At 35.6% G+C, this 27,784-nt stretch overlaps 1 protein-coding gene across 3 annotated transcripts in view; it reads right to left on the minus strand.

The window, feature by feature from the left end:
* The window catches only part of LOC145664624 (uncharacterized), a 289,506-nt gene extending 263,064 nt beyond the window's left edge, over nt 1–26,442 (minus strand). For all 3 annotated transcript variants that reach the window (XM_081731448.1, XM_081731447.1, XM_081731446.1), the window contains exons 1-2: nt 26,294–26,442; nt 1,280–1,567 (exon numbers count right to left, since the gene is read on the minus strand). In XM_081731448.1, the coding sequence (XP_081587574.1) occupies nt 1,280–1,445 (166 nt within the window). In that variant the 5' untranslated portion in view covers nt 1,446–1,567; nt 26,294–26,442. The remainder of the gene's footprint in view (nt 1–1,279; nt 1,568–26,293) is intronic.
* Between the last annotated feature and the right edge of the window lie 1,342 nt (nt 26,443–27,784).

A 27,784-nucleotide genomic window follows, 5' to 3' on the forward strand; every position in this document is an offset into this window, starting at 1 on the left:
TCTTTTATTCTTTCCGAAAATCCATAACAATGGGTATATTGAAAAATGTATGTACTACAAACATCCTATTATATGTGAATACAAGACTTCAAACCTTTTCTTGAAGTCTGGAAATTCATAAATAAGACAATATCGTGCACTTCGCGCCTGAAGCTATTTCTACGGACCTTCCTACGTTCATACTATTTATTAAAAGTTCATCTAAAAAGCTGCTATTTAATGCTTCATTATAAATGTTTAAACATACTTTGCAATTTTAAAATGATGTCCTTCAATTCTTGGCAGTAAAATGAAACAAAATACTGAAGTTAATACAACGCTTTTGGTGTCATCAGTAACCAAATGTCTTTGGATGTAACAATTTGTTTTACAAGTATCAAAGGTGAGGAGCAAAATTATCGTACTTAATACCTTTTATACATGAATGGTTGGACAAAGTAAAAAAATAAATAATTCTCGCAATATATTAATGTTTTTCTTTTAGTAGCACTTTGCCTCTTTAGGAGGGCATACCAGCTTTGCCGAACTAACTATACTGCGGAAGAAATTGTTGGTACTCACAGTTTCTTAATACTGTAATAATACAATACACCAGTCACTTCGAAGTCCACACAGACTGAATAGTCATATTAATGAAGTAATGTTTTCATATAGAACTTTGGAACCTCATTCCGTCACTTTTAAAGAATAATGACAAACTATGTGCATATTGTAAATACTAGTGTCTATTGACGTAAATTCATCAAAATAAACCCTTGTCGCACTTAACCTGCTTTTGAAATTACTTTTTGAAATTATAATTTCCAGATCTCCTCAACCGAAATTAAAACAAGGCAAATTGTGAGTGTGGAAGTACGAAATTACCAAGGATGTGAAAACTAGTGTGGATGGGTCTTTCAGTAATAAATAAATAAATACAATACGTAAACTTCATCAAATTCAAAGAGAAAGAGAAATAAGGAAAGAAAAATAAGAAAACAAATGTTTTGAAGCGTCAAAGTGGGCGCAATAGCAAAGGGCTTACACTGTACTTAGTATACGTGATTATAATTCACTATTTTCTGGTAAAAACATATTAAACGAAAGCTTCAGAACATCCTGAACATATTTATTAATTATTCCAAAAATTGAAGTAATTTAATAAAACTCAAGTTTCAAACAGAAAATAACTTATGTATCCGGAAATTCTACATCTTTAATTCTCTTGTATGCTCTGAAGATTAACAATTATTTGTCCCAATTCAGACTACCATAAAAATAGCAAAAACAAACAACTTACCTTCTTTTGTCTGTGCATTGGTAATCTGCAAATCGAAATCTGTTGTTTTCCCTAATCGCTTCTGATGTAAAATTGCTTTCTTCAAATCACCAACAGATATATGAAGTCCATCAAACGTTACTGTATCAAACTCCAACGATGATTTAAATTTATAATGTACTGACATTATCACTCGCACTTGCACTAGAGAAGCACATTAGTTTACTTTTCAAATTGTATCTTAATAGAAAACAAAACTGCACAAAAAAAAAGAACACTAGAAGAATTTCGATAGTTCTTGTTAATCACCTGAAAAGAAAAAAAGAAATTACATTCTATTTAAAGATAATAAAATACGGATATAAATAAAAACGCTACAAGGCATATAGTCAATGTATTTACTTTATTAGAAGACTCGCATAGCATCATTAAGCCTCTTTGTTCCTCGTAAAAGAATACTCATGTATGCATCCGAAATATCGGACAGTCTTCTGCTTATTCTTGGAATACAATTACTTGACTGCCTTTCTCATTTTGAACGAAAATATGTATATTTGTACTCATTCTGTGATGGCCTCTCATTCATTCAACTGAACACAAGTAGTTTTGGTGCAGATAGCAAACTGTCGTTGAAAATTTGTGTGAAAAATTATTACATACAGGGTGTCTCAAAAGTTCCCTAATATAGGGTAACTCTGTTATTATCAGAGTTACAACAAAATGTAAGAAAAAAAATGTCTCCAAATATGTTTCCAATCTAACATGAAAGAATTTTTTAAATCGGACAAGCCGTTTGGGCTGTACACTCTTTATGCACCCAATGTTAAATGAAAATACTACGTTGCCATTTACCTGCACCCACAACATAAGTGAACGAAGTTACTGTTTGAAATGGGGGCTAGCCATCGACACGTTACCGTAAAAAAGACATTTTCGTTTACCACAGGGCGCATAAAGAGTGTACAGCCCAAACGGCTTCTCCGATTTAAAAAAATTCTTTCACTTTAGATTGGAAACATCATATTTGGAGACGGTATTCCCTCTTACATGTTGTAACTCTGTTGATAACAGAGTTAGCTTATGTCAGGGGACTTTTGAGACACCCTGTACGTATAATGCAATGATGTTTAATATATATGATCCAGCATTGACGAGTAACATCTCTTAACTTTCTCAACAATATTTCAGGCGTAAATCTCAAACACCCTTCATCAGTCTTTGGAGCTAAATTCTAACGATGTTGGTAATTCACATTTTATACATTCTCACAAGATCTTGTCCTATGAACTTTGAACTATTAAAACTCGAGAATGAAGCGTGTGACATGAATGCGGATTGCACATGAACAAATTGATTCTTTGACGTATTTTTCTGAGGAAGTGAAATACGCACTTAAGGACACAGGTGAGAAGGGTACGAATGGCGTTACGCGTAAAAACAAAACTCTTTCTTTGCCCGGAAACGTTTCGACAATCTAATGCCACGAGAACTCAAGTCTGCAATTTTAGATATGGTACATGTTAAAATATCGGAACAAATTGACATGTTGCATTTACAATGTACGAGTTCACAGTTAAATAGCATTTTATGGCGTCACTTTAAAAACCGTAGTTTTCTCAAAATTTTTTGACTGCTAAAACAATGCGATCATCAAACTGCACCAGATGACGCGCGTACGAAAAGGGAGAATTCCGGAGCTTCGCCCCCCGCCTTCAACAAGATGATATGGTTATGTGGTTTATATTAGCTTTGCTTTAGTAATTCAAAATACTCTCTGAACAAAGCACACACACAATCTCTGGGCAAAGCAATGTTTTATTAAAATATTGATGTATAAGTTTCGCCAGCCAATTAAACCTTTAGCTTCAACAGGCATATCATAATATACTAATACATGTGTTTCTTATCACTATGTACCAAGACTCTAAGATGGACCTGAACGCTAATTCGCTTCCTGTACCCCTTGTAACCAATCACCATCGAGATAGAAAACTATCATAAATCCACTTCCCCCTCCGTTATCCGATAATAAATCTCGGTAAAAATAATAATAAAACGCGACTAGTTTCAAACAGAAATTAGAAAGTAAACTTTTAAGCTTAGGGCATAAATTTAAGGTAAAGGGAAACAGAATGGAAGTAGAAGAGGTATTTAATCGAATAAGCTATCAAGCAGGTTGAGGTAAAGAGACAGAATTAGATGAGTTTGTTCTTAATAGCTAAGAGGAACTTCAAGGAAAATAAAGGAGAACCCTTATAAAAAGACACTAAGAGCTTCGAGATGGTGAAAGGACTTAACACTGCAGCAAGCACGGGTAGTGATAATCAAAATGATGGTACAAAGAAAAAATACAACCGTTATGTAATAGAACATACGAAGTAATAGTCCAAGACTTAGTGAAGATATGAAAGAAAAAGTTATTTGGGCTTTGAAGAAGGCTACCAAGAAGGTCTGACCGAGAAAGAAAGTATTCCTGTAATAAAAGAAATATTCCTGTATATCCCAAGATATACTGAAGTTACAGGCGGTACTCAACTGCAGATGTAACTTTTGTGACCACTGGAGAAGATTAAGGAGATGGATAAGATATAAAAGAACAGGAGAGTAATAGTACACAATACAATGGATGTTTGAGGTAGAACGTTGAGATTTGGCATTGATGTTAAAGCGATGTTACTAAGCCCTAGGAGAAAGCAGCAACTGCAGAAAGAATACAACAGGACAGTGGAGAAAAACTCAAAGAGGAGTCGCAGTGGCTCAGTGATAAAGCGATCACCTCTGGAAATTGTTCTCCAATTTCCTTAATTTTACCATTTAATTCATCACCGTCTCCTTTAGCCTACACGGCATAAGCGTGGGAGATAAAACGCACATATTCCATTCCATAATCTCCACAGAAACAGACAAGATCATATGAGAAAACAGTTTCTGCATTATAGGTGAGAAGCTGGCCAAGATCAAGAAAAGGTATGAGCAGCCCGATTTTGGTAAGTCTGTTCTGTATTACAAATGTCTCACGAAACCAGCTGCAAAATCGTAACCTTTTCCTCTCCATGCACAGTTATTTCTGTTCATGTACGATACGAACACTGCAAGCGTGAAATTTAAACGTACGAAGTGCTATATGTAATGTCAATTTTGATTTATGTTATCTCGATAAATGGCGCAACGATCTCCAAGGTCAACGCACTGGTGTAAATAGAAAATTTTGCTTGAGAGTGAATTCTCCCTACTTCTGATACTTGAAAGAATCGTATCTTTCTCTAGCGGTATTCTAGGGAACAAAGTGTCCATGGTTTCTCTTCATCCCCCTCTCGTTACGTCAATGAGTGAACGTAAGTATATATTTGCAGATTTTCTAAGTCAAATGTCACGACACTTTCAGTCCCAAGTCAAATGTCAGTTGGTCTTTCACTTTGGGACCTGTCACACACAATTCCTTTTTTGAATTATTTTAAGGCCTGCTACAAAGCCTTCGCGCACATTGTTCCGTATCTATTCAAAACTAAAAGTTCTCAAGAAGGGATATTGATAAACACATTTATGCAATGCGTAGCAAATTCAGGAACAAAAACAACAATACTGAACGTAAATAATTAACACAGAAGGCAGCACCAACACAAGACCTCCATTCACTAAATTAATCAGAATGTAAGAGGCTGCACTGTGACACTGCTAAAATACATACTTTTTACAAAAGTGAAAAGTAACCGCAATTTAATTTACCTACGTTTCGGTTGGAGGAGAGAGGCAAAGCACTCCAAAAGTACGGTTGAAGCACAAGTGTGCATGTATCGCCTCACTCCAAAAGTACGGTTGAAGCACAAGTGTGCATGTATCGCCTCACTCCAACATCGATTTGTACTGCTGTCTTGAATCAGCTTTGACTTCAAACCTGTGTTGCCAACAACATCCAATACAAATAATTTGAACTATTCTTGCTTCAAATTTTAAAATTTAAATGAGCTATATTTTCAATTTTTTAATATAATGTACGGACATCCGTCATCCATTGGCGAAGTTTGGTTCTCAGTGTTGCTAGTAGTCGAAAAGTAGAGTCAGATCAAAGGTTAGTTTACGAGAAAATAGTCTGTAAATACTAACAAATGCTATAAGGTACATTTTAATATAAAAACCTTACTTATCTTGTACTTAGTAGTAGGTACAAGGCGAGTTTAGATTTTCTATAATCATCCGTAATTTACAAAATGACCACCTTAAGTGACAGTAACATACAAGCTTCTCTTACGTACCATCTCCGTGCTATTCGCATACATTTACGGTGATAGCTAATCGCCCTAACCCTGTACGGAACTCGAATCCCTCTGCTCACTCACTTTCTGACACATTTCGACGCATTACAAAAAAGCTAACATTTCATAGATGACATAAATAGAGAAAATTAAGAGTGTTCCACACGTTACACATTTCCATGAAAGAGTAGTTGTGTAGGTAAAGTCCCCTTCAGAGAAGAATACAAGTGCGGGGTGAGGAAGCGGGAAGCAGAGGGTGTAGATGTTGCCCTCTGAAAATTTATAGTTTATTATTCTCCAAAGGCAAACTTTTTTTCAGAGTTGCCAAGTATATGGTAAATGGTTTGTGTAGAAATCCAAAGAAATGTTCCCAAAATGAAAGACAAAACAAACAAACAAACAAACAAAAAAAAAAAAGCTTTTGAAAAACTTATCAATGAATATATTGTATTTGAGAGTAAATATGCTACTCATTTCGCTATAGGTTAATTTATTCGAGTACAGAGAGAATCTGGGGAGATTGTTTGAAAAAATAAATACAAATTATTTGACACTTTTTTCAGTCTCAATACTTCCATAGCCAGAAAATAAAATTATAAATCAATTTACCTCACATCACCATTGAATTAATACTTCTTGCAGCTAGAATTCATTATCGACTCGAACAACTTTATTATTATTATTATTATTATTATTATTATTTATTTTATATTTTGGTTTAAAGTAGTTTTAAACTTAATAATTTGACAGGATCTGTGATTACTGTCCTTCTTGGTGATTACCCGTTTGTTAATTTCTAGCTTTCTTCCTGAAGAAGAATATCATCATGGCTTATTACCTAAAGGAATTAGCTGTTATTCTTACAGTTCCCAAAACTTTCTTACAGCACTTACTAACATTAATGATGGAAATGCAAATATCGGGATAATTTATACAAAACTGAAGGGTAGTTACTGGGATACATATAGTGTGTAGTTGAAACATGAATGCAAATGTTTGCTTTTGATTGGTCAAAACAGGAAATTGTCAACAAATGTTTATCTTGTCGGTCTAACAGCTGCCTACAGTTTTTAAAGGAAGTTTTTCCAAACATTTTTTTTTTAATAGTTTTAGTTTTGTTAACAAAATTTCAATAACTAATTGTCAATGGTTACTCAAAATATAACCTCCTTTCTTTTTTAGTATCGTATCGAGATATTTGTAGTTACGGTTATGAAAGAACTATCCAACAACTTACCAACGTGAGCGATTTGACCCAAAATTATCAATTTCAGTTGCAGTTATGCTTGGCTAATAAGGGCAAATTTAGGGGCACTTGATCAGATTTGACTCGGAATCTGAATAAATTTCACACATTAAAATTACATACATGTTAATACAAGTACTTAGCACACATACAAAAAAGCAGTAGAATTTAGTAACAAACTGGAATGATTCATTCTGAAAGATTAGTGAAAAACTCGAGCAGAAACAAAAAGGTAACAATCAAATATTTCTCTTCATACTCTAAATATATTCACTTTAACTTACCAACTATATATTTATTAACATTCAGATATAGGAAATAAATTACAAATTAAGAGTACTTTTTAAAAATGCTCACCTTTTAAAGGATGAACAAAGAAGGATTAAGAATGGAATACAATCCAAGTAATTACATAGGGTAAGTGGGGACAGACGCGTTTTCTAAAATCTGGTAAAAAAAAAAAAAAAAAAAAGTATGAAAACAGTTTCTCCAAATTTGAAGACTGTGGACATAGTGCCATTAGTCTGGTAGAGTGGTTTTAACTAATATGAAGAGTATAAAAGAATAACCCTAAGCCAAAAATGGGTCCATGTTTTACCATGCAATCAACTTTCGAAGAGCTTTCAGCGCTTGGCTATCCTGAGATAATTGTATAGAAACACTTGGGGAAAACATTGTACGGTTAAGAAGAGATGCTTAGGTACTTACAAAAATTGAATGTACTGTGTTATGCTTGTCAGTATATGCACAATTGAAGTGTCCCTACTCACCCCACATTTTTGTACAGTGGGGACAAATTTTATACCTGTGGGGTAAGTGAGGACACGGACACAGATGCAGGTATTTCCAATAATACATCGAAGATGATGAAGACAGTGCAATGGCAATGCCTCACTTAGAGCACGCGGAAGAAAATGAGCATCCGATTAAGTGAAAAATTGGTATATTGGCAGTCAAAGTCAGTTAGCAAAAATGTGTATGAAATGAAGTTTCTTAAACGAATTGTCGTGCAATTTCGTTTTCCAATTCAAGAAGATGTAGATACTGTACACAAAAGGGCTATTTTCTATGGCCCTATTAAGTTTGATAGTGTGATACCTTTCGTAATTAAGTCTTCAACTGCAGCTGATATTGATAAACACTGTCGTTTCTTTATGGCAAAACTGTAGATTTCAAATCTAGTCCGTGCAGTCAATGTTTTGTGTAGACTCTATTTCTATCCTATAAACTATAAATAGATTTGTATTAGATGCCTTACAATGCTCAGTAATAGTCATCACTTTTTAAGGCAACGTCCTATGAATCTACCTAAGCTTGAGGGTGTAGCCTACATTTATTCTTATTTGTCCATTTTTAGAACTGTTATTCAGCAGTACATTTGTTAGTATTCAGTATTTGGTTGTTATAATCCAGAGACGTGCATCAGGAGCTCTTTTTCATGTACAACACTAAACCTTAAAGCTTATCTTGTTTGTCTCCACTTTCCCAGTACCGAATATCAAGCCTCAGGGCAAACTGTAATAACATATTTTTCATTATTTCAACGTTTCTGGGGTAAGTAAATGATGTCCAGCAAATATTGATAATATCAGAGTTTTCTGAACAAAATAAAACATTTTTGAAATATTGACATTACTTGTTTTTTCTACATTACTTGTTTTTGCCACGGTACCATTTTCAAAATGTTGTATCTCTGGCTAGAACTACAGCAGAAATATGAAACACTGGACCTATCGGCAGTAGACAACAGGTACTCTGTCCCTACTTATCCGAAAAAGCGGAGTATGTGGGGACAGTAACTGATTTTATGAATATTTTATTGCGGAACAAGTATTTACATTGCTTCAAAATGGACCCTATGCTTATCAAGTGTACAAACCAAAGTTAATATGGCCATACTTTCAGTTTCATAATCCGAAAACTATTACTGGTACAGTAGTTGAAAGTTGAACGTTGCAAAAACTGTCCCCACTTACCCCAACTACTCCTACATTATAACCACCTGCAGCAATAAAAATATTCTTTCTTTAATTTCAGTCACCACATCTTAGATATATGCCTCTTTATCTTAAATATAATATACATTATTTTTTTCGATTATGGAGTTGTGCTTTGTTGATGATTAACGAAAAATAATTAGGAAACTTTTTGGCGTTCATCTTTTTTAGGCTATGTTGTTTCAATTTGCGGCTCACACAAAACGAAAGTTCTTCAACTCTAGAATAAATCATAACTAAAGGAAAAGCCCAGGCCGGTAGCCAGCCCAAACATGTAGGGGGAGGGTGGTAGAAGTTAGGGGACCCCGATCCAACCATATTATAGTTCATTTGCAAGCCTACCGTGAAAATTTTAGGGGGGTCAGTAAAATTTTAGGGGGGCGGTCCCCCCTAGACTCCCCTTGGATACGGGCCTGGGAAATGCCATGAGTATAAAATACCAGAGGAACTTAGAGCAAAATCCGTGCAACGATATGACGGACAGCTATATCTAATAAGTGCAATGGAAGATTTTTCTAAGGACCTTTCTTACCACAGGTTTCTTAGAAAATGTTTTGCATTCATCTATTTCAAATTGCGTCATAATGCTTTTATGGATAATAGATTTAGCTAAGGGCATTATTATTAATTAATATTCTTATGTATAAGTTAATATGTAGAAAGGTGAGAAAACTTGCGATTATTGGACATGTCATAACATCAAAATGCCACTAGACTAGACTTTACATTGTTTCCTTTGTTGGCATCTTGCACATATACTTTTATCTCAAGTCCAAATACCTGCTTACATTTTATGACATAAAATGAGGGAGAAAGTGGTTCGAGCTTTTCTAAGTGCCGATCCCAGCATTTGTCTGATATGAAAAAGTAAAACAGGAAGAGTTGGGTATTTGGCATCCAATACAAAAGCGAGATCTCGGTCAAATGAAACGAACAAGTTGCAGTTAGTACTCAGTTTTCCTCTATCGTACGATACCTTTTATGGGTGGTTTGTCAATAAGTGACTAAAGATAATCCTTTACCTTGAAGCACGAATGGATACACACTTTTAAAAAAATGTTCACTGGAAACAAGTTCTAAATTATCATGAAATGAGAGTAGTCTTCACAAATGTGAACCAGTAGCCATGTGATAAATGTGAAACAGATTGTGTCAAGTGCCATGCTGAGAATGGACAATGCACACAACTAACACCACGTCCGTTGCTTCGTTTTCTCCAAGACCTTTCCAAACGTAATAAGGATTAATTACGTCAACGAACTTTGCTTAAAAAAGTGAATTCAGCTAAGACAAAGATAACTTCGAAAGTTACATCCAGCTTTAGACAAAAAGGACTTTACATATAGCTTTCCTCTATTTTAACGAAATTAGCTTAGCGAGGTTAAACAGGTAAATAGAAACTGAAGAGTGAAAACCACAGGCTATTAAGGATTAGCTAGTCCATATAATGGATTCAGTTTATTGTGTTAATTGAAAGTAGGCCTACTTTTTACTTTTATTAAATTATGTAATTACGTCATTATATTCTAACCATTTAATATTTACTCCATCACTTACATCTTTTTGTTTCCTTGAATTGTGATTTCTAGAAGGAAATTTAGATATTAAGACTGGCTACCCTGTAAAAACTCTTTACAGCCGAGAGTGTGTGGAGAAACTCAGCTGGAAGGGTCGCTAAGACCGAATTCCGTAGCCTTGCAACCTGCTGAGATGCGGATTATATATTTTACTGAGACATATTTGTCCCACTTTTCCTTCCTTACTTCCAAGTATCCTTCTAAAATATTATTTAGCTTCACATTTTTTCACTTGCATTAAATACGTATTAGTGTTCTCAACGGTTCGACTCAGGGCTGTCACTACCGAGCCGGCGGCTCATTTGAGCCGAGCCGAGCCAAAGGCTCATTCCAATCGAGCCGAGTCGGTTGACATCACTATCTAGGGAGCCTTTTCCCAACAAATACTCTTTTCAAGACTGTAATATGTGTAGGACATTTGCTTAAAATTGCTCCAAGTGTTCCAAACTCATGCTATAAATACAGATAAGAAATGGCTCAGTCACCACCGAGCCGGCTCGAGACCTCGGCTCAGTATGACCGAACCATGCCGAGTCGAGCCGGCTGACATTACTAATACATATGCCCCATAATTATTACTGTGCAAAACTGGCAAATATACATCTTTAGTTTAGCGTGTTACTGCTTACATTTTCTGTAAACTTCTCTCCTCTGTCTCTACATATACTTCCTACAGTTAGTAAAGCAGTGAGTTCGTAAACGCTAACATATCGTGCAGTTTTTGTTAATTTACCCATTATGGCTTTACTCTGCGCCTTCATACATTTCATCATTTATGTTCCTATTTCTCCTTCGGCAAAGGTTTACGATTGTTCTTTTCCGGTTAAAATGAGTGAGTCCATATGACAGAGGACTTATAAGATATTTACAAGTATAGGGTTACTACTCTGAAACCATTACACATGTTGGCGAAAAAGGGATTGAAGCAAGTAGGGAAAGTAACTACAAAACTAATGCCGAAAGGGAAACTTTAGTGACAATGTATTGTGCTGTTAGCGCTAGTGGCAATTCTATGCCACCATACTTCGTATATATGAAAGATTACATGAGTGCACCTATTGGATCTTCAGGTGGTGCCAATCCTAGTGCTTGGATGAGTGCTGATACCTTCCTCGTGCTCCTGCAACACTTTCTAAAATACGCAAACCCCACTGCGAAAAAAAGTCGTACATATCATGGATAATCACAAAAGCCACACCTCCAATGAATCACTGAAGTCTGCAAAACGTAAAGATGTGGTGTTACGTTACCACCACACTGCAGTAATAAACTGCAGCCTTTCGATGTCAGTGATTGTGGTCCTTTTAAGGCCTTCTATAATATTGCAGCTGATTCGTGGATGGCCCATCACCCCGAAAAAACTTTAACGATATATAATATACCCGAACTTGTAGCTACTGCTTTGCCACGTGCAATGACTCCAATTAATATCCAGGCTGGTTTCAGGAAAACTGGTATTTTCCCCCTTGATACATGCATATTTACAGATGTGGACTTACTTCCTTTCTCCGTGACAGACCGACCCATTCCTATAAACAATCCTTCAGACGCAATTCGTTTAGTGTTATCAGGAAGTTCTACTTCACTTTGTCTACCTTCAACGATGCCCCCGTATCATGAACCAAGCTGCAGTTCCATGTCCCTAACTACACAAACAGACGCTGTAACTACGGAAGAAGAACGGCAAAATCTACCATACTAACTTCGACACCAGAAAAATTGCGACCTACAAATGAACTAAAAGAGAAGCTTGGTGTCCAACATAAGAAAGCTTGCAAACCAAAACGCAGACAATGATGACAGCCGGCTTGACTTTGCAAAACTTCCTGGAGCTGTTGATTCTTCAGATTCAACTGATTCAGAATCCGAAGCTAGTGTCAGTGCAGAAACTAATGAAATCAATGTTGGCAACTTCATCTTAGTGAAGTTCAATACAAAAACGAGACATGTGCATTATGTTGCTAAAGTACTAAATACAATAGGCATAATAGCTAGAGAATATGAGGATCAGTTTTCAAGAAAGGGGGGGGGGTTAACATACAACTTTATGTATCCTAACGTACATGTTAGTGTAATTTGTAAGGATGATATTGTACTTCACCTTTCGATGCCTATAAGTAGCATATGAACACACCGTGTTCACGCTCATCTTGAATTTCCAATAGATCTTAGTTCAATCGAGGATCTCTATTAAAAACATTTCAAGAATAATGAATCAAAGTATGAAAAACATTTCATTCTTTCACAGAAATGCACTTTTGACGCTTTTATTTCTGAACAATAAGTAAGTATTTTGTGTTCTTTTGTCGCTTCCTTGTTTAGAAACAATATGATTTTGACATTGTCTAAGAATGTAGCGGGCAGATGTCACTTTTTCTGTAGCGCAAAGTGCTTTCAAGCTCTTAAATATCCACATTATAAACTACACGTGTTTGTATTGCTCTAATATTTACTATTTTATGTTATAAACACTTAATACGCATGGTAATAAAAGTGAATAAAGAATACATAAATAATTAATTCAAATGAAGGCAAGTGCCCCAAAGCTCCTACAAGCACGTCCTATGCCTCCTACCTATTAGGAGGCTTTCACAAAAGTTTACTTTAAAGCAAGGTGTGCTTCTTAGTCCACTCCCGACATGTATAAAATAAAATTACATCCATCAGCATGTATAAGGCTTTCACATATTAATAAATCTAGCCACAAACGTACTTAGTTTCTCAGAAAAAAATATATATGTAAAGTGTCCCAGCCCTCCCCTACCTCAATTTTTTTTATTTATTTATTTATTCTTTTACCCCATTAGGATGCGTACTTGAACGGAGATAAAAGGATGAAAACCCAACTTCACACAAGTACTATCTTCAAAATATCTTTTCAAACGGTACAGCCATTATTGTTTGCGAAAAATCTATCCCCTCCCCCTCTAGAATATGCATTTCTATCTAAGTACAGAGCTAATGATAAATACCCAAGGTTAACTCAAAGTTAAGTTTAAAAATCCATTTAACTGATCCAACCGTGTCCTCACTTTCACCATTTTATGAATATAAAATAGAAATTAAAACATTACAAAAACAAGCCTCCTGTACAGGCAGAATTTTCGAAAACCCTGGGAAATGTCTCAACTTATTTTCAATACGGATTTTACGTATCTCCGAGTTCCATCTCCGTAATTTGAGGGGCTCGTGAGGTATATATATCAAAATCTGAGCCCTTCCTTTCTTAGGATACGCACTTTGTTGGTGAAAGGGACAAGATAAAAACCCGCTTGGAGTCAAGTTATATTTATTCTCAAAAATTCATTCCAAACGGTTTACCTATTTTCCTATGATGATGAAACAGATAGAAAATGCCCCCCTCCCTTTTTTTAAAGCAGAATTTTCTAAACGCTGGAGCACGTGGCAATTTATTACTTATTATTAGGTTACATACAAAGTTCCACTTTCTGAACATGAGGGTTTTATGAGATACTGTATTATTGGGGAAAAAATGTTATATCCCCTCTTCCAGCTGCTTTAGGTTATACATTTTAATGCAAATGATAAAAATTGGCTCGATCCAAGGACTGCTCAAAAAAACACATCTTAAACGGGTCATCCGTCTTCCCGCGACGATTAAACAGAAAAAATTCTTTCTTACTTCCTAAGTAAGTTCACCTAAATTATTATTAATTGTACAATCGATTTCTTTATGCATGTATACGCCTTTGATTTGCACCACTCGTACTCAGCTGATATTTCTGGTACCTCGATGCCAAAATAGTGGTGAAGAAAAGCCGAAGGTCCTCAGTCAGAATCACGGGCACCCGAAGAAAATTTTCAAGGGGGGGCCCATTCCATGGTTGCCATATTACGTTCTCGGGAGTTAAAATCTCAATGACTGGACAAAAGACACGCATGGTTTTCTTTTATCCAAATTCCAACTACAAGGCGAGAAAGGACTTCATGCATAATGCAAAGTATGTGGCTCAGAAATGCAAGGTCTTGTGATCTGGCTGAAGAAACACTTAAAAGTGTGCAAAGCAGTAGAACGAGTGGAAGAGTCTGGGGGTGATGTGAGTATCATTAAAAACTGGCAAATTTTGTTTAATACGTAACAATATTCATCGAACAGACAAAATGATACAGTAGAAAGTGAAAAATGTACATATTAAAAGAAATGGAGAACACATGGTCCAAATTCTCAAGCCTATCTCTGTTGCATTGGACAGAATTCAAAGTAATGAAACAATAGTATCTGATGCTGTACCCTAGGAATACGAAAGTGTCTTTATCAAGAGTTAAAAGACGCATTCCAAGACGAGGAAATGGAAAATAAATATGAAAAAAAGTACAAGGAAACATTAACGCATGCTTATTTCTTGGCCTACCTTCTCGATCCGAAACAGCAAAAATTCAAATAACTATCGAAGAAAACGACTTAGCTTTGAAATTAGCAGTATGCTTATGGTGGTATGGCGCTTCTCTACTGCCTATCGTAGTTAAATTTCAAGCAAAATTTCCTTCTTTCTCTGGTGTGATGTTCGACTAAGTTCTACAAAGGGTGACAGCCACTGAATGGTGGAAATCACAAGGAATTATGCTTGACATGGAAGTATGAATGTATTTTTTCAACGTTTTTATTCATAATTTTGCAGTTATGGTATATATATATATATATATATAAAGGCATATATCACCAAACATGGTGTGCACAATTCTGAATTGGAAATTGTGAATAATGAATTCTAAATTCTTCATTGCCAAAATTTTTGGCAAAGGGGTTTAACGTGCATCCCCGATGGCAGAACTTTCTTTGTCTTTCTGCGATGAGCTTTTTCAAGTCAAAAATTTTCTGCAGGAATTCTGCAAAAATTTTCTGCAGAAGAAACACTTGTGATAGTAAAAAATAACGCTTTACGCGACATAAAAAACAGACTATATTTATACAAGTCGTCTGTGCATTTAAGACATCTACACATAGCAGGCATGTTTTTATACTTTTTTGGTGGCTTTTTTTTTCCCCCTCTCTGACAATTTTTCTGCAATCACATCGCAGATCGCGGCATGTTCAGCTATGGGGTGTGCATCCAATCTGATACAATCTGAAAATATATGAACTACGAACTAATAAACAGAACAGCAATGCCGAGGATGGTTAACTGTTAATTTTAGATTTTTTATACAATATCGTCTGACAGTATCTACTTATAAGCAAACACGATTAGTAAGGTATGTTGCAAAATGATATGAACGATCCAAATATGACAACTTGAGTAAGTGCAGGTCACGGATGGAATATGTGATATGTAGAGATGTATAAGGAGGATATGAATACAGACCATGGATAGTTCACTCATTTCCACGGCTAGCCAAACTGAAAACAAAAAAGAATCAAAACAGCACGATAATGACTGTTGGAAAATGATACGAACGCAATACAAAAGCTAATTCTAATAGCCAACAAATGAGCCACTGCATAACACCAGCTTCAGGGTGTCTACTAAAATTCCAAAATGAAATTTCGTCACTTTCTCAAGAAGAAATCTGGGTGCGAATTAGGCAGAATTTTAATGGATGTGATAGAAGCATGCCTTTCTAGCGACTTGGTAGCAACCAAAGCCGATCAGACATTTTTGGTGGTGAATTCTGATGCCTTATAGAACAAAATATTCCAGTCTGTGCTTATATTACTACAGATGACAAAAAATCGTGACCCAAAAATTAAATTTCGTGACTTTCTCTTGACTTTCATGACCATTTTCTGATTTCGCGACTTTTGTGACCGATAGACACCCTAAGCTTGAACACTCAATTAAATATGATGTTTACCAGCGTTTGCAGCAGTCCCATCAATTTGATTCCATGCAGCGATGATGCATCCTGCAACTCACGAACATTGATGTACTGGGTATCAACCGCGATCACTGAGTGACACAATATTTCCCATTGATTCTCCATTGGGTTTTTGCCTGAAGAATTGAAAGGACAATCACGTCTTTCTCCCGAAACCAATCCCTGGTAGTCCCAACAACGTGGATAGTGGCATTATCCTGCTGGAAGATATACTAGGTGCCTTCCATTTCAACTCAGGCAAAAAAATATAAAATTGTACCATCACCATCTCAGATATTGTTGAAACTTTTTTTATAGCAACTAGACATGTTTTCAAGAGACTCATATTTTTTTGTTTTGTCGAAAAAAATTTTTCCGCCAAGTAATGGGCCATCAAAGACGGGGAGTACAATTTACGAATTGTAGAAGACATGGAAAATAGTCAACTTCGGAGCCTCACCATTCGGCTATGAAGACAGGTAGAGTTTATAATTCTTGTTGTGGTATGTACATAGGGATATAAATAAACTATATTTTATTATAGTTTGCTTTGCGCATGCGTATCTTTTTGTACATAAATTAACAAATGAACGTCAATTTATCTGAAAAGTCGAAGTTTGCGAATTTTTTTCGAGCACTTACGGTTCGAATTTTAAAATTCTGTTTTCACAGTTGGTAAGACCTGGTTACGCGCTTTCCGAAAAAAAAAATGTAACTCTTCTGTGTCCAACCGTTTTCTCGCAAAAAATTCGAGAAATTGTAAAATTTTCAAAAATCGCCATTTTCTCGAAAACACCATCTTTTAAAATTCTGAAATTTTGTCGGATGGTTCAACTTTACATGAATAATAAACACACCAAATATCATTCTCGACCAATGCTTCATGAATTAACTGCAGCCTTTTAAAGTTAGCGAAGTTTCGTGAACTTTGATGTCACAGTTAGCAACACTGGGAACAATAAAAGTGCAATGATTTGATGTTGTTTGTGGTTCACAGTCATTAAATGAAGAATAAAAGGTTTTCTTGCCTGTTTTCTTTTTTTTTCATTATTTTGATCAAGAAGGCTCTCTGAAATAGTAAAATGAGCCTCCCCCTACTCCTCCGTTTTCTTAAACCGAAATAATCTGAGGTGGAAATTACGATTACGAAACGCAGAAATTTCCAGTTCACTTACTTAAAATGATCTTCGGAAACAAAATTTCACTGATTTCTTTTATTTTTTACATGGAGCAATCATTTGCTTGATTGGTGTCTTCTTCGCTAATAGCATGTAACCGTGCAGGTGCTCCAATAGGTGTTGGCTCACTCACAACTCGTCCAGGAGTGGATCTAGGGGGAAGAAACTTTTTTATTTAATATATAAATAAAACCGATCTCAGAGTTTTGAAGCTCGTAGCTCTAAGTAGCAATATTACCCACCCCCTTCTAGAAGTCCCTCCTGGATCCGCCCCTGCGTAGCACATTGTCGATAGTCACAAATGCTGAAGGTCCATGTGGAAGCATAAACAGCACTTCAACTTCACGTAATTCATGATTTATTCATAATATTCCTGCTACGCACCACTGGTTATCATACATATATGTATGTAACAAAAGTTCCTTTTTTGCAGATTTCTTAAATCTACACTTTGAATTGCAGAAGTTCGATTTTGGGGGAAGCATGAAGTTAGTTCATGTTGACCCGTTACTGCCATAAAAACTTCGCCATTTTCCGAAAGCCAAAGATGACTTCGTTGAATACCAGTTAGGTGCGCTATACACTACGAGATCAATCCTAGGAAATATCTTAGGATTTATCTTCGGAAAAATGTTATGACATATCTTGTAGGAAATCCTACCTTTTTGTGCCATACACGTGAAGAGTTTTCCTGTCTGACCGAATGACTTTTATCAACATTGTGAAATAGTTCTATTTAATAAAAGTACAAAATTGAAGAATTACTATGCTAACCATACTGCACATACCACTGATATTAATAACAGGCGTAATATTGTTAAATTGGATACCTCTAAAAAGAACATAAATGTCAGAAGGGTGCTGGTATACTTTTGGTGCACCACATGTTAGAAAATTTACAAATAAGATTTAATACTTTGCATGAAAAGATATTTATAAGGATCAAATTTCTGCAAACAACAGAATTAAATACAGCTGTAATTTATGTTTACAATTGTTGGGTTACTAGTGTAAAATTATTATAAATATTTTAACGACGGATAAAATAGGTGAGAGACAATGTTTAGCAGAAAGGGTCCAGCTAATTTTTCTAAGAAATGTTACAATTGCGGTAGTTTCTATTCACATTAGTTCAGTTTAGGCTGGTTCAGGTTAGTTACGGTTATGTTACGTTACATTGTATTAGTATGTGGCTCCAGCTAATTTTCAAGAAGTGATAGAATTTCGCTTACTTCTAATAATATTAGGTTAGTTTAAGTTAGTTAATTTCATTAGGTTAGATTTGACTAAGTCTAAGTATTTGCATCTTCCATTTCTCCTGTAAATTTTGCATGTTTTTACTACTTTTGGACCCCTTCTGCGAAACATTTACCTAAGTGAATGCATATGAAAGATGACCGGTGATACTATTTTCCACCGCCGGTTTATTTCTGTGTAGTTTACAGAAGCTATAGTTTATGTTTACAAGTGGAGCGCTACCACCACGATACCATGACAATTGCTATTCAAACTCGTATCATTGCCGAAACCCACTCGTTTTCACTACATTAACTGACGCGCCTGCTTCCTTCGCTCGCACCCCCTGACTGACGCGCGGGCCCTGGCTTTGCCCTGCCCTGACTGTTAGATAGCATTCGTACTTTCCAGAGGCCACCTAGCACAACTTGGTTTGCGTTTCTTGCACTATAGTTTTTTATGCTATATATCCGGACCCCGTATTTGTACACAAATCGTAAAAGAATTGTAGTATATCAACAATTGCTTTTGATGGTTCTCTTGAGGGATTTTATTTATGCTATGTGAATAATTTTCATGTCGGTCAACGTAAATCATTTAGGAAACAGTGATAAATTATAATTTTCCAACAATTAATTCGACTGTTACACCTAAAGTTGACCTGTACGATCAGACGATACCTCATCAGTTGTGTTTTCACTTTCTCTCACCTGATGTCGCTTAAATCGAAATCTTACGAATTTCCTTTCCGAAATAGAGCGTGCTCTAAACAAGAGAAATCTCATAGGATCGTTCAGAACACAGGAAATGACATGCGATCTGATGCCATACACGTTCAGATTTTGACTCTAGGAAAAATCGTAAGAGATTTCCTAGGATCTATCCTATAGTGTATAGCACGCCTTACCGGTCGCATACTTTCCCTTTTTTTCCCCGGAAGTCGTCGAATCCAGTTCCAGGCAACAAAACGAGAGTAATACCCGGAGTTTGTACTTGCACTATACTCACGAATTCTTCTGCGGTTTTAGTGGGGGCGCGGTGGCTCAGTGGTAGAGCGTTCACACCTCCGGTGCTTGGGGTCCCTGGTTCGATCCCAGATCGCGCCGTGTGAGCTTTGTGGTGGACAAACACCGTGCTCTTGGATTTTCTCGGGGTTATCCCGTTTCCTCCCACTTTCTTCACTCCACCATTTCATTCATTTCTCATAACCACTGTCTCCTTTAGCCTGACCGGCATAATCGTGGGACATAAAACTTAAAGATTTCATTTCATTTTTTTTTCTACTGCGGTTTTAATACTGTGTATCTGTATCTGCCTAAGGTTATGCCGCGTTGTCACATTCTTTACACCTCCCCCCCCCCCCTCAATACCGTCGCAGAGACCCTTGCATGGCCGGTTTCACTGCAAAACCACTGCTTTATCGGACCTGTCTGCATCTCGAACATCTGAATGCGATTTTTTAAAGTGGGATGCAGCACCATCAGAAATCACTGACACGGTTTGGGAAATTGTAGACACTTATTTTCTCGTATTCAAACGTTTTTCTATAAAATATATTTTCGTTTTTCGTCGAGTATTTTTAGAATTTTGTCTATGGCTATGAGTACATGAGCCGAATCGTGTGTTTTATCGTCGTTCATTACAACAAAACTGTCAATTGTTTCATATTCCGGTGATAACTCTGAATTTCACTTTGCAGAATAACAGTCCAGTTTTCGGCGAAGTCCACATGAAGTAAAATAGAATTTGTATCTTGAAATCTTATACGGTGCTTTTCGGTAGCAATTAATTCTCTTTGGATTTTCTTCATGTAGTCATGAATTACAATTCTTACAGTTAAATAAGCAATGTACGATACGAAAACAGAAAGCGGCACAGTTTTTTAACGAGATTATTGTTTTCCCATATGGAATACGTAACACTTTCATTTTCATCAGGATCAATAATTGAAGACTCCACACTTATTCCTTCCACTCCAGGACATTCACCACATTCTTGAAGACAGTGGTCATTTTCTACGGATCATACTACTAAAGGAAATGTCACTCATGACAGCTTCAATACAGGCTGCACCTTTGATTTGTAGCAACGCAGTAGCAGCTAACTTAAAATTTGCACAATACACACACACACACACACACACATACTCACTTCCCTCGCAGGTTGCGGACTGGCCCACTTTAGTCGAATACTGTAAAATTCCGAGTGACCCATTCTTATGTTGGGATTGTTCTGTTTAAAAAGTCAGTAAATTTCTTTGGAACCCGTACGAAAACGTTTCGATTTTTTTTTCTAACTTTTTGTTCTTTTTCGATCACTGTAATGACATCGCACTTAATTGAGACTTTATCTGGAGCATTCCAAATCATCACTGAGGTAATAGTTCAGCCTTTTTGTATATCATCAGAATTTATTGGATGGCCATTTCAAGTAAACTTAAAATTTGTGTGTTTCGTGATCGTAATTTCCACCTCAGATTATTTCGGTTTAAGAAAAAACGGAGGAGTAGGGGGAGGCCCATCTTAATATTTCAGAGAGCCTTCTTGATCAAAATAATGAAAAAACAGTCAAAAAAACCTTTTATTCTTCATTTAATGAATGTGAACCACAAATATCATCAAATCATTGCACCTTTATTATTCCCAGTGTTGCTAACTGTGACATCAAAGTTCACGAAACTTCGCTAACTTTAAAAGGCTGCAGTTAATTCATGAAGCATTGGTCGAGAATGGTATTTGGTGTGTTTATTATTCATGTAAAGTTGAACCATCCGACAAAATTTCAGAATTTTAAAAGATGGTGTTTTCGAGAAAATGGCACCCAAAAATGGCGATTTTTGAAAATTTTACAATTTCTCTATTTTTTTGCGACAAAACGGTTGGACACAGAAGCGATACAAAAATTTTTTTCAGAAAGCGCGTAACCAGGTCTTACCAACTGTGAAAACAGAATTTTAAAATTCGAACCGGAAGTGCTCGAAAAAATTCGTAAACTTCGACTTTTCAGATAAATTGACGTTCATTTGTTAATTTATGTACAAAAAGATACGCATGCGCAAACCAAACTATAATATAATATAGTTTATTTATATCCCTATGTACATACCACAATAAGAATTATAACTCTACCTGTCTCCATAGCCGAATGGTGAGGCTCCGAAGTTGACCATTTTCCATGTCTTCTACAATTCATAAATTGTACTCCCCGTCTTTGATGGCCCATTACTTGGCAGGAAAATTTTTTTCGACAAAACAAAAAAATATGGGTCTCTTAAAAACATGTCTAGTTGCTATAAAAAAAGTTTCAATAATATCTGAGATGGTGATGGTACATGCTCTGCCTGAATTGAAATGGAAGGCACCACTAGTAATTAGTAATTCGCGAGGCAAATGGCAACAAATTGTCTGCAAGTACTGTTTGGTACGTGGTTGATGTCATACGGGATTTAGGAAATTCGCACCATAACAACCAAAGCGTACCCACACACCATTAACGATTGTCCTCCTTGCTGTCGCTTAGAGAACATCTGATCCTACTTCCGCTTAGAGAACATCTGATCCTACTTCCGCTTAGAGAACATCTGATCGCGTCAATAGTACCTTCAGCCATCGGGACCATCCAAATTAAATTTCTTTTCGTCACTGAAAATGTCACGACCCCAGTTCTGCTTCCAGGTCACAGGTATTTTGGTCCAGATCACCTGTCGCTACTTGTGCTGCGCGGTGAGTCGTGGCTGACGCTTGCGGTAGATTTATGTACACGAATGTTAGGGTTTCGTGCCAAGTGTGTAAGGGATATTCCAGCACAACTTAGCTTTCGAACAATCTGTCTTTGCTGTTGTGGCATTAGTTAATGCGGCCTTCCTGATGATTCCTTACTCCATATCGCATCCCAAGCTTAAGAAAATTGTTCAGGACACAAGCACTCTGTCCAATTCGACGTGCGACTTCATTCTTCTTCTTTATATGCCACTATTTGTCCCTTTCCGCACTGAGACAATACTTTGTCATGACCCATTATGTTTCTCTTACTCGCCACCTCACACAGACTTCCTCGCCGTAGTACACTAGCTTATATCTCTATCACTCGTCTGCTATACATTTCGCCTTCTCGTCTAGTGCCTTCTATGTTCCGCAGCAGCGACCTAGCTACATGTTATTTTGCAATATTTCTCTTGGGCTAATTCTTCATTTTTGTTTCGTCCTGTTCTCTATACTTTCCTATTTCTACAGTACCTGTTTTCGAATAACAAATACAACACTGTGTCATTCACCCTCCCTTCCATTTTCAGTTTCCTTTTTGATCACATAATATGACAATATCTGGTATCGTTCGTATTTTTTGCAATGCACCTTAATTATAATTAGTCACATTAATGATCAATAATATGCCATTCCAACAAAAATGGTAATTTGATCTTAGTAGTTGAGTATGCATCTTACTTGAATTATAAACTAACTTTCAGCACTATAGAAACAACATAATCAAGAACATTTCTTCTGATTATCCTATTAACTGGCATCACTACCGCTACACAGTATAAGATACAAATTTTAAGATTTAAATACTAGAGATTCAGAATGCTCTAAAGTTGTGCATTTTATTTCTGTTTAAAGAAAAATAAATTTGATTTAAATCAAACCACCCTACCTGTATGTATCTCTCTAGATGCGAGTTTTTTTTTTCCTCGTGATTTTCAAAATATAGGCTTTCTAAAAATCATATTTAAAAAAATCGAATGACCATGAAATTAAATATTAGTCGTGTCAAATTAAAGCTGTTAACAAAAGCTTATCCCACCCTTCCACGCTAATCCTAGTTGATTTTGAGTGATTCCATGTGTGCAAAAAATTGCAGTTCTTTCCGTATTTCAGGAGAGACTAACTGGAAAACGACACCATATAAAAATCTGATATTTAGCAATTTCTTAACCCAAGTGGTACGTGATGACAACCAAGCATGAATAAAATCAGATGCTCACGTTTGGCTCACGACTTGGACTCACTCGAATGCAATTTTCACTTTATGAGGGCTTAACCAAACTATGAATCTATTCTTTGCGTGCTAAAAAATGGGCATTTCAACTGTTTGTTAATAATGTAAATAGGAAGAAAAATGAAAAAAAAAAAATGCCATTCTTGATTAGAAACTCCTTACTACTAGAAAAACGAGCTTACATTTTATGGTATCACACGGAGTGCAGGTGACTTGAAATCAAGAATTTACATTCATACATAATCTATATCAAAATGCAAGAATATCTCGAATAATTGTACAATTTTAAAGCAAAAGTTACGATATGCATTATGAGAAAGTAGAAAAAAGTATTAAATTTATAAATAATAATAATAATGAAACAAAACTTCTAAAGTTATGCAACGCAATGCAAAATTTTTGCAGTTTGTAAAAGGGCAGCATATTCTACATATACATATTTTACTTTGGTTCTTTACTAATTTAGATGCTTAACAAGATATACGCACTAAGATGACCATAATTATCTTTCTTTCGTCCAATTATTATTAAGTGAATTCCAAGGATTACTGAGACCGCTCACTATTATACGTAGGAAGAACAATAATGTATTGTTACTGAGTAACTGTCGTATGTGAGGAAGATATTGGGGAAAAAAGTTTAACATCAGGAATCCCTCGATTTTGTCTCTATTCTAGTATCACGTACTAAAAGAAACCTGAAACACGCGTAGTTTTATCAGTGAAAAAAGGAATGCAATTCACATCGTATTGTTTGAACAATAAAATGAAGTACAATTTATATGAAAAAAAAAAAAAAAAAAAAGACACGTTTAGAGGGGGGACCAAACCTAATATCAACAGCAATTAGCAAATGATAACGGGAACCTTACCTCTTCTATAATAAGGTAGAAATACGAAACGGAAAAGTGTGTTCTTTACTACATAGTAGGCCTACTCCATAAAAAATACACGATGATGTGTATTGCTTTGTCGCGCCAGATCCCTACGGACACCCTCCCCCTGCCACTCGGACTTCCTTGTTACGCTCCTGCCCTGACGCGGTAATATAGTATAAGTGTGTTTTAGCGGCCATCTAGTGTAAGTTGATTTGTTTTCCCAAGTTAATTCGCTTTTAACGTACTGTATTTTATTTTTCAGACATGAATACGCTGTAGCTCTATTCTATCCTTTTGAAAGCAATCTGCACCTTTTGATGCAAATCTTCTCTAAGAAACACTTTACAAGTTAGTAAGAGAGTATTTCATGGTAAGAGAAGTTCTTATTTCATGAATATAAGCAGGCTACCCCCTTGTGTGGTAACATAATACAGGAAAGAAATATTTTGGTATGCGCTTTGTAACTTTTGATGTCTTACGGACTTGTATTTGATAAGAGGACCCCACTCCCAAACTTCCCTCTAAAAGTTTATTCACACAATACTGTAAAATGTTATTCATAGTGCTGATTGAAAACATAAAAAGGTAAGGATTTATTGTTTCCCTTATTTCTGAACAGTTTACAACACCTAACAGTTGGAAAGTTCTATTTTACCCAGTAATATAACAAGCTGAACATGTACCCCACGCAGAGCACAGCAAGCATGAAAAGAATTATTTGTAATTAACAATTAAGTATGAACGACGAAAATGAAAAAGGAGTATTTCCAAGTAAGATACATTAAAAAAAATGAAAGTAAATATTAATACAACATTGAAAATATGCTCATATAGTTCTAATCCGGGGCCGCCACTTGCGGAATATTAGTCCTATTTTGAAATAACATTCGTTACTTATCCTATACATTTTACAAATTTATGGATACCGAAACTGTAATAGCACCTCACAATCTCATTATGCGTAAATAAATTAATTTGTCCGCCAATTTTAAACACCTTCCTTCCTTCTGCTCAGCCTTTTATTTCGAAAAAAAAAAAAAAAAAAAAACATACATATGTGTGTGTATCGTATCTAGTCAAGGTAGAAACTCACTGACTTAATTAAGTTCTAATAGTATTAAAGAGTCAGTGTCATTTGTTTTGAAACACTCGATGTAGGCCTACTGTATATAGTATACCTAATGATGGTTATTATAGGAACTCAAGTCTCAAGTATAAAATACACCCTATCACGACAGAAGGAAATGTATTTTCACGGAAACTGTAACTCTGTACCGATTACCAATGTGCATTAAACCTGAACAAGGTTTAGTGTAAGTGGTTAGACGCCATAGCGGAAGCACTCTTCTGGAAGTATAGCCTACCAATTCTAGACTAAAATACTTGTATGAATGACTTCCTTACAGACAATTCGATAATCTGCACGGTTATTTCGAACCCAAAAACTGGAAACTATGTGAAATAAACAATAACTCCTTATTATTACATATAGACAATAACCTGTTTTGCATAGCCACTGATCAGTTACACACACACACACACTCTCAAAAAAAAAAAAAAAAAAAAAAAAAACACGACGCCATTTTGTAGTAGAATCTAGCTCAATACTAAAATTATCACACACATGATGTGCATTATGAATAACATTCATACCTCTAAACCACAATACTCTTAACGTTTCCCGTTTAGCATAATTAGGGACTGCATAAACAATTCCGAAACAAACAGTATCTCACAGAAATACTAAGGAAGCCATTTCCTCCTCTTCTCAAAATATGGTTGTGATAATGTGTGTTTCGATGAATTTCTCAAACTGCAATTTCTTCTATAAAATTCATTAAAAATCAAAACGAACTTACGTGACAAAGGTGTAATGCTTCTTCCTACTTGAATGTAACAAATAACGAAAGGTCACAAATAATTAAGATATGAAGCACTTCCACTTCCGTACGCTATCTTCTTTCACATACTAAGCTTACGTCATTTGAGTGCAGCGTTGCCAACGAACAATTGACATTTAGTACTAGAAGAGAGAGTAGAAAATCACTAAAAATCACGAAATGTTAACACTCCATACTAGATAGATATATATATATATATATATATATATATATATATATATATATATATATATAATGTAATGGAGAGAGAAAATCTGAATTAACTTTATCAAACTATAATGCTAGATACTATTCTTACTTTCTAGTATGCCCCGTATCCGGAACAGGACAGTAGGGGAACGAAAAGATTTCGGATGAATAACTCAGTGGTGGCTCTAGAGGGAAGTCATATTGGTAAAAATTAAATTACAATTTTACTGCTTCAAGCTAAGTAAAGAAAGCTTATTCCATGCGCTAATTCCTTATAATGTATACAAGAATAAATACATTAGGTATTTCTTCCCTTAGCTTAGCGATAAAATTTAAATATTTACCATATGACCTCCTATACATCTGTAGTTTTTTTAGTACATAAATAAACGCTATTATTATGTACTACGTAGAAGCAAATCATTTGAAATACACTGAACGATTAGCACAAATGTGATTTTAGCAACTTCCCAAAATTAAGAATTCATTAGGAACTGAACCTGAAAGACTTGATATAAATATATGTGTGTGAAACACAATTGAATAGGGGTCTACAATAATAATAATAATAATAATAATAATAATAATAATAATAATAATAATAATAATAATAATAATAATAATAATAATAATAATAATAATAATAATAATTTTACCATGCAGCATAGACGTCTTCAAATAAGGCACTAATTCCTACGTTGCAATTCACACTATATAATTATCAAATTTCGGTAATTGTTCTAGATAGAAATTATGTATAATATTCATATTTACATGTTTACATTGATGCACTTTGTCTTTCAATTTTGGGGCCTTGGTGAAGATAAACACGATTTAGCGCGTTTTATGAGTTTCTTTGAAACAACCATACTTGCACTGTTTTGTCCCTTCAAAGCTTGTTTTGTTATGAGAATACTATTTAACATTGGAACCGAAAGTTTGTTCCTAATTTTAGTTTTGTTCAAGGTGACCGCTGAGAATATTCGTTCTGCAGCGGCCGATGAATGCGGTAATGCCAGCATCCCCTTTACAAATTTTGACAATGTCGGGAAAGCAATTTCTCCTGCTCCGTTCTTCAATTTACACACTTGCCACCAAAATTCCTCCATATCTTCATCCTTGAAATCGATTTTATAGTTCTGTAATCGACGCCACTCGGAATCAATAATTTCAAATTCGTTCTCTTCCACTATATTAGGAAAACGCACAGCCAAAGGGATCACAGAATTATACTTTTGTACGTTTGAAGGGTCAAGCATC

This window comes from Thermobia domestica, chromosome 11 (assembly GCF_964235325.1).
Source record: "Thermobia domestica chromosome 11, izTheDome1.hap1.1, whole genome shotgun sequence".
In the NCBI taxonomy this organism is placed as follows: Eukaryota; Metazoa; Arthropoda; class Insecta; order Zygentoma; family Lepismatidae; genus Thermobia; species Thermobia domestica.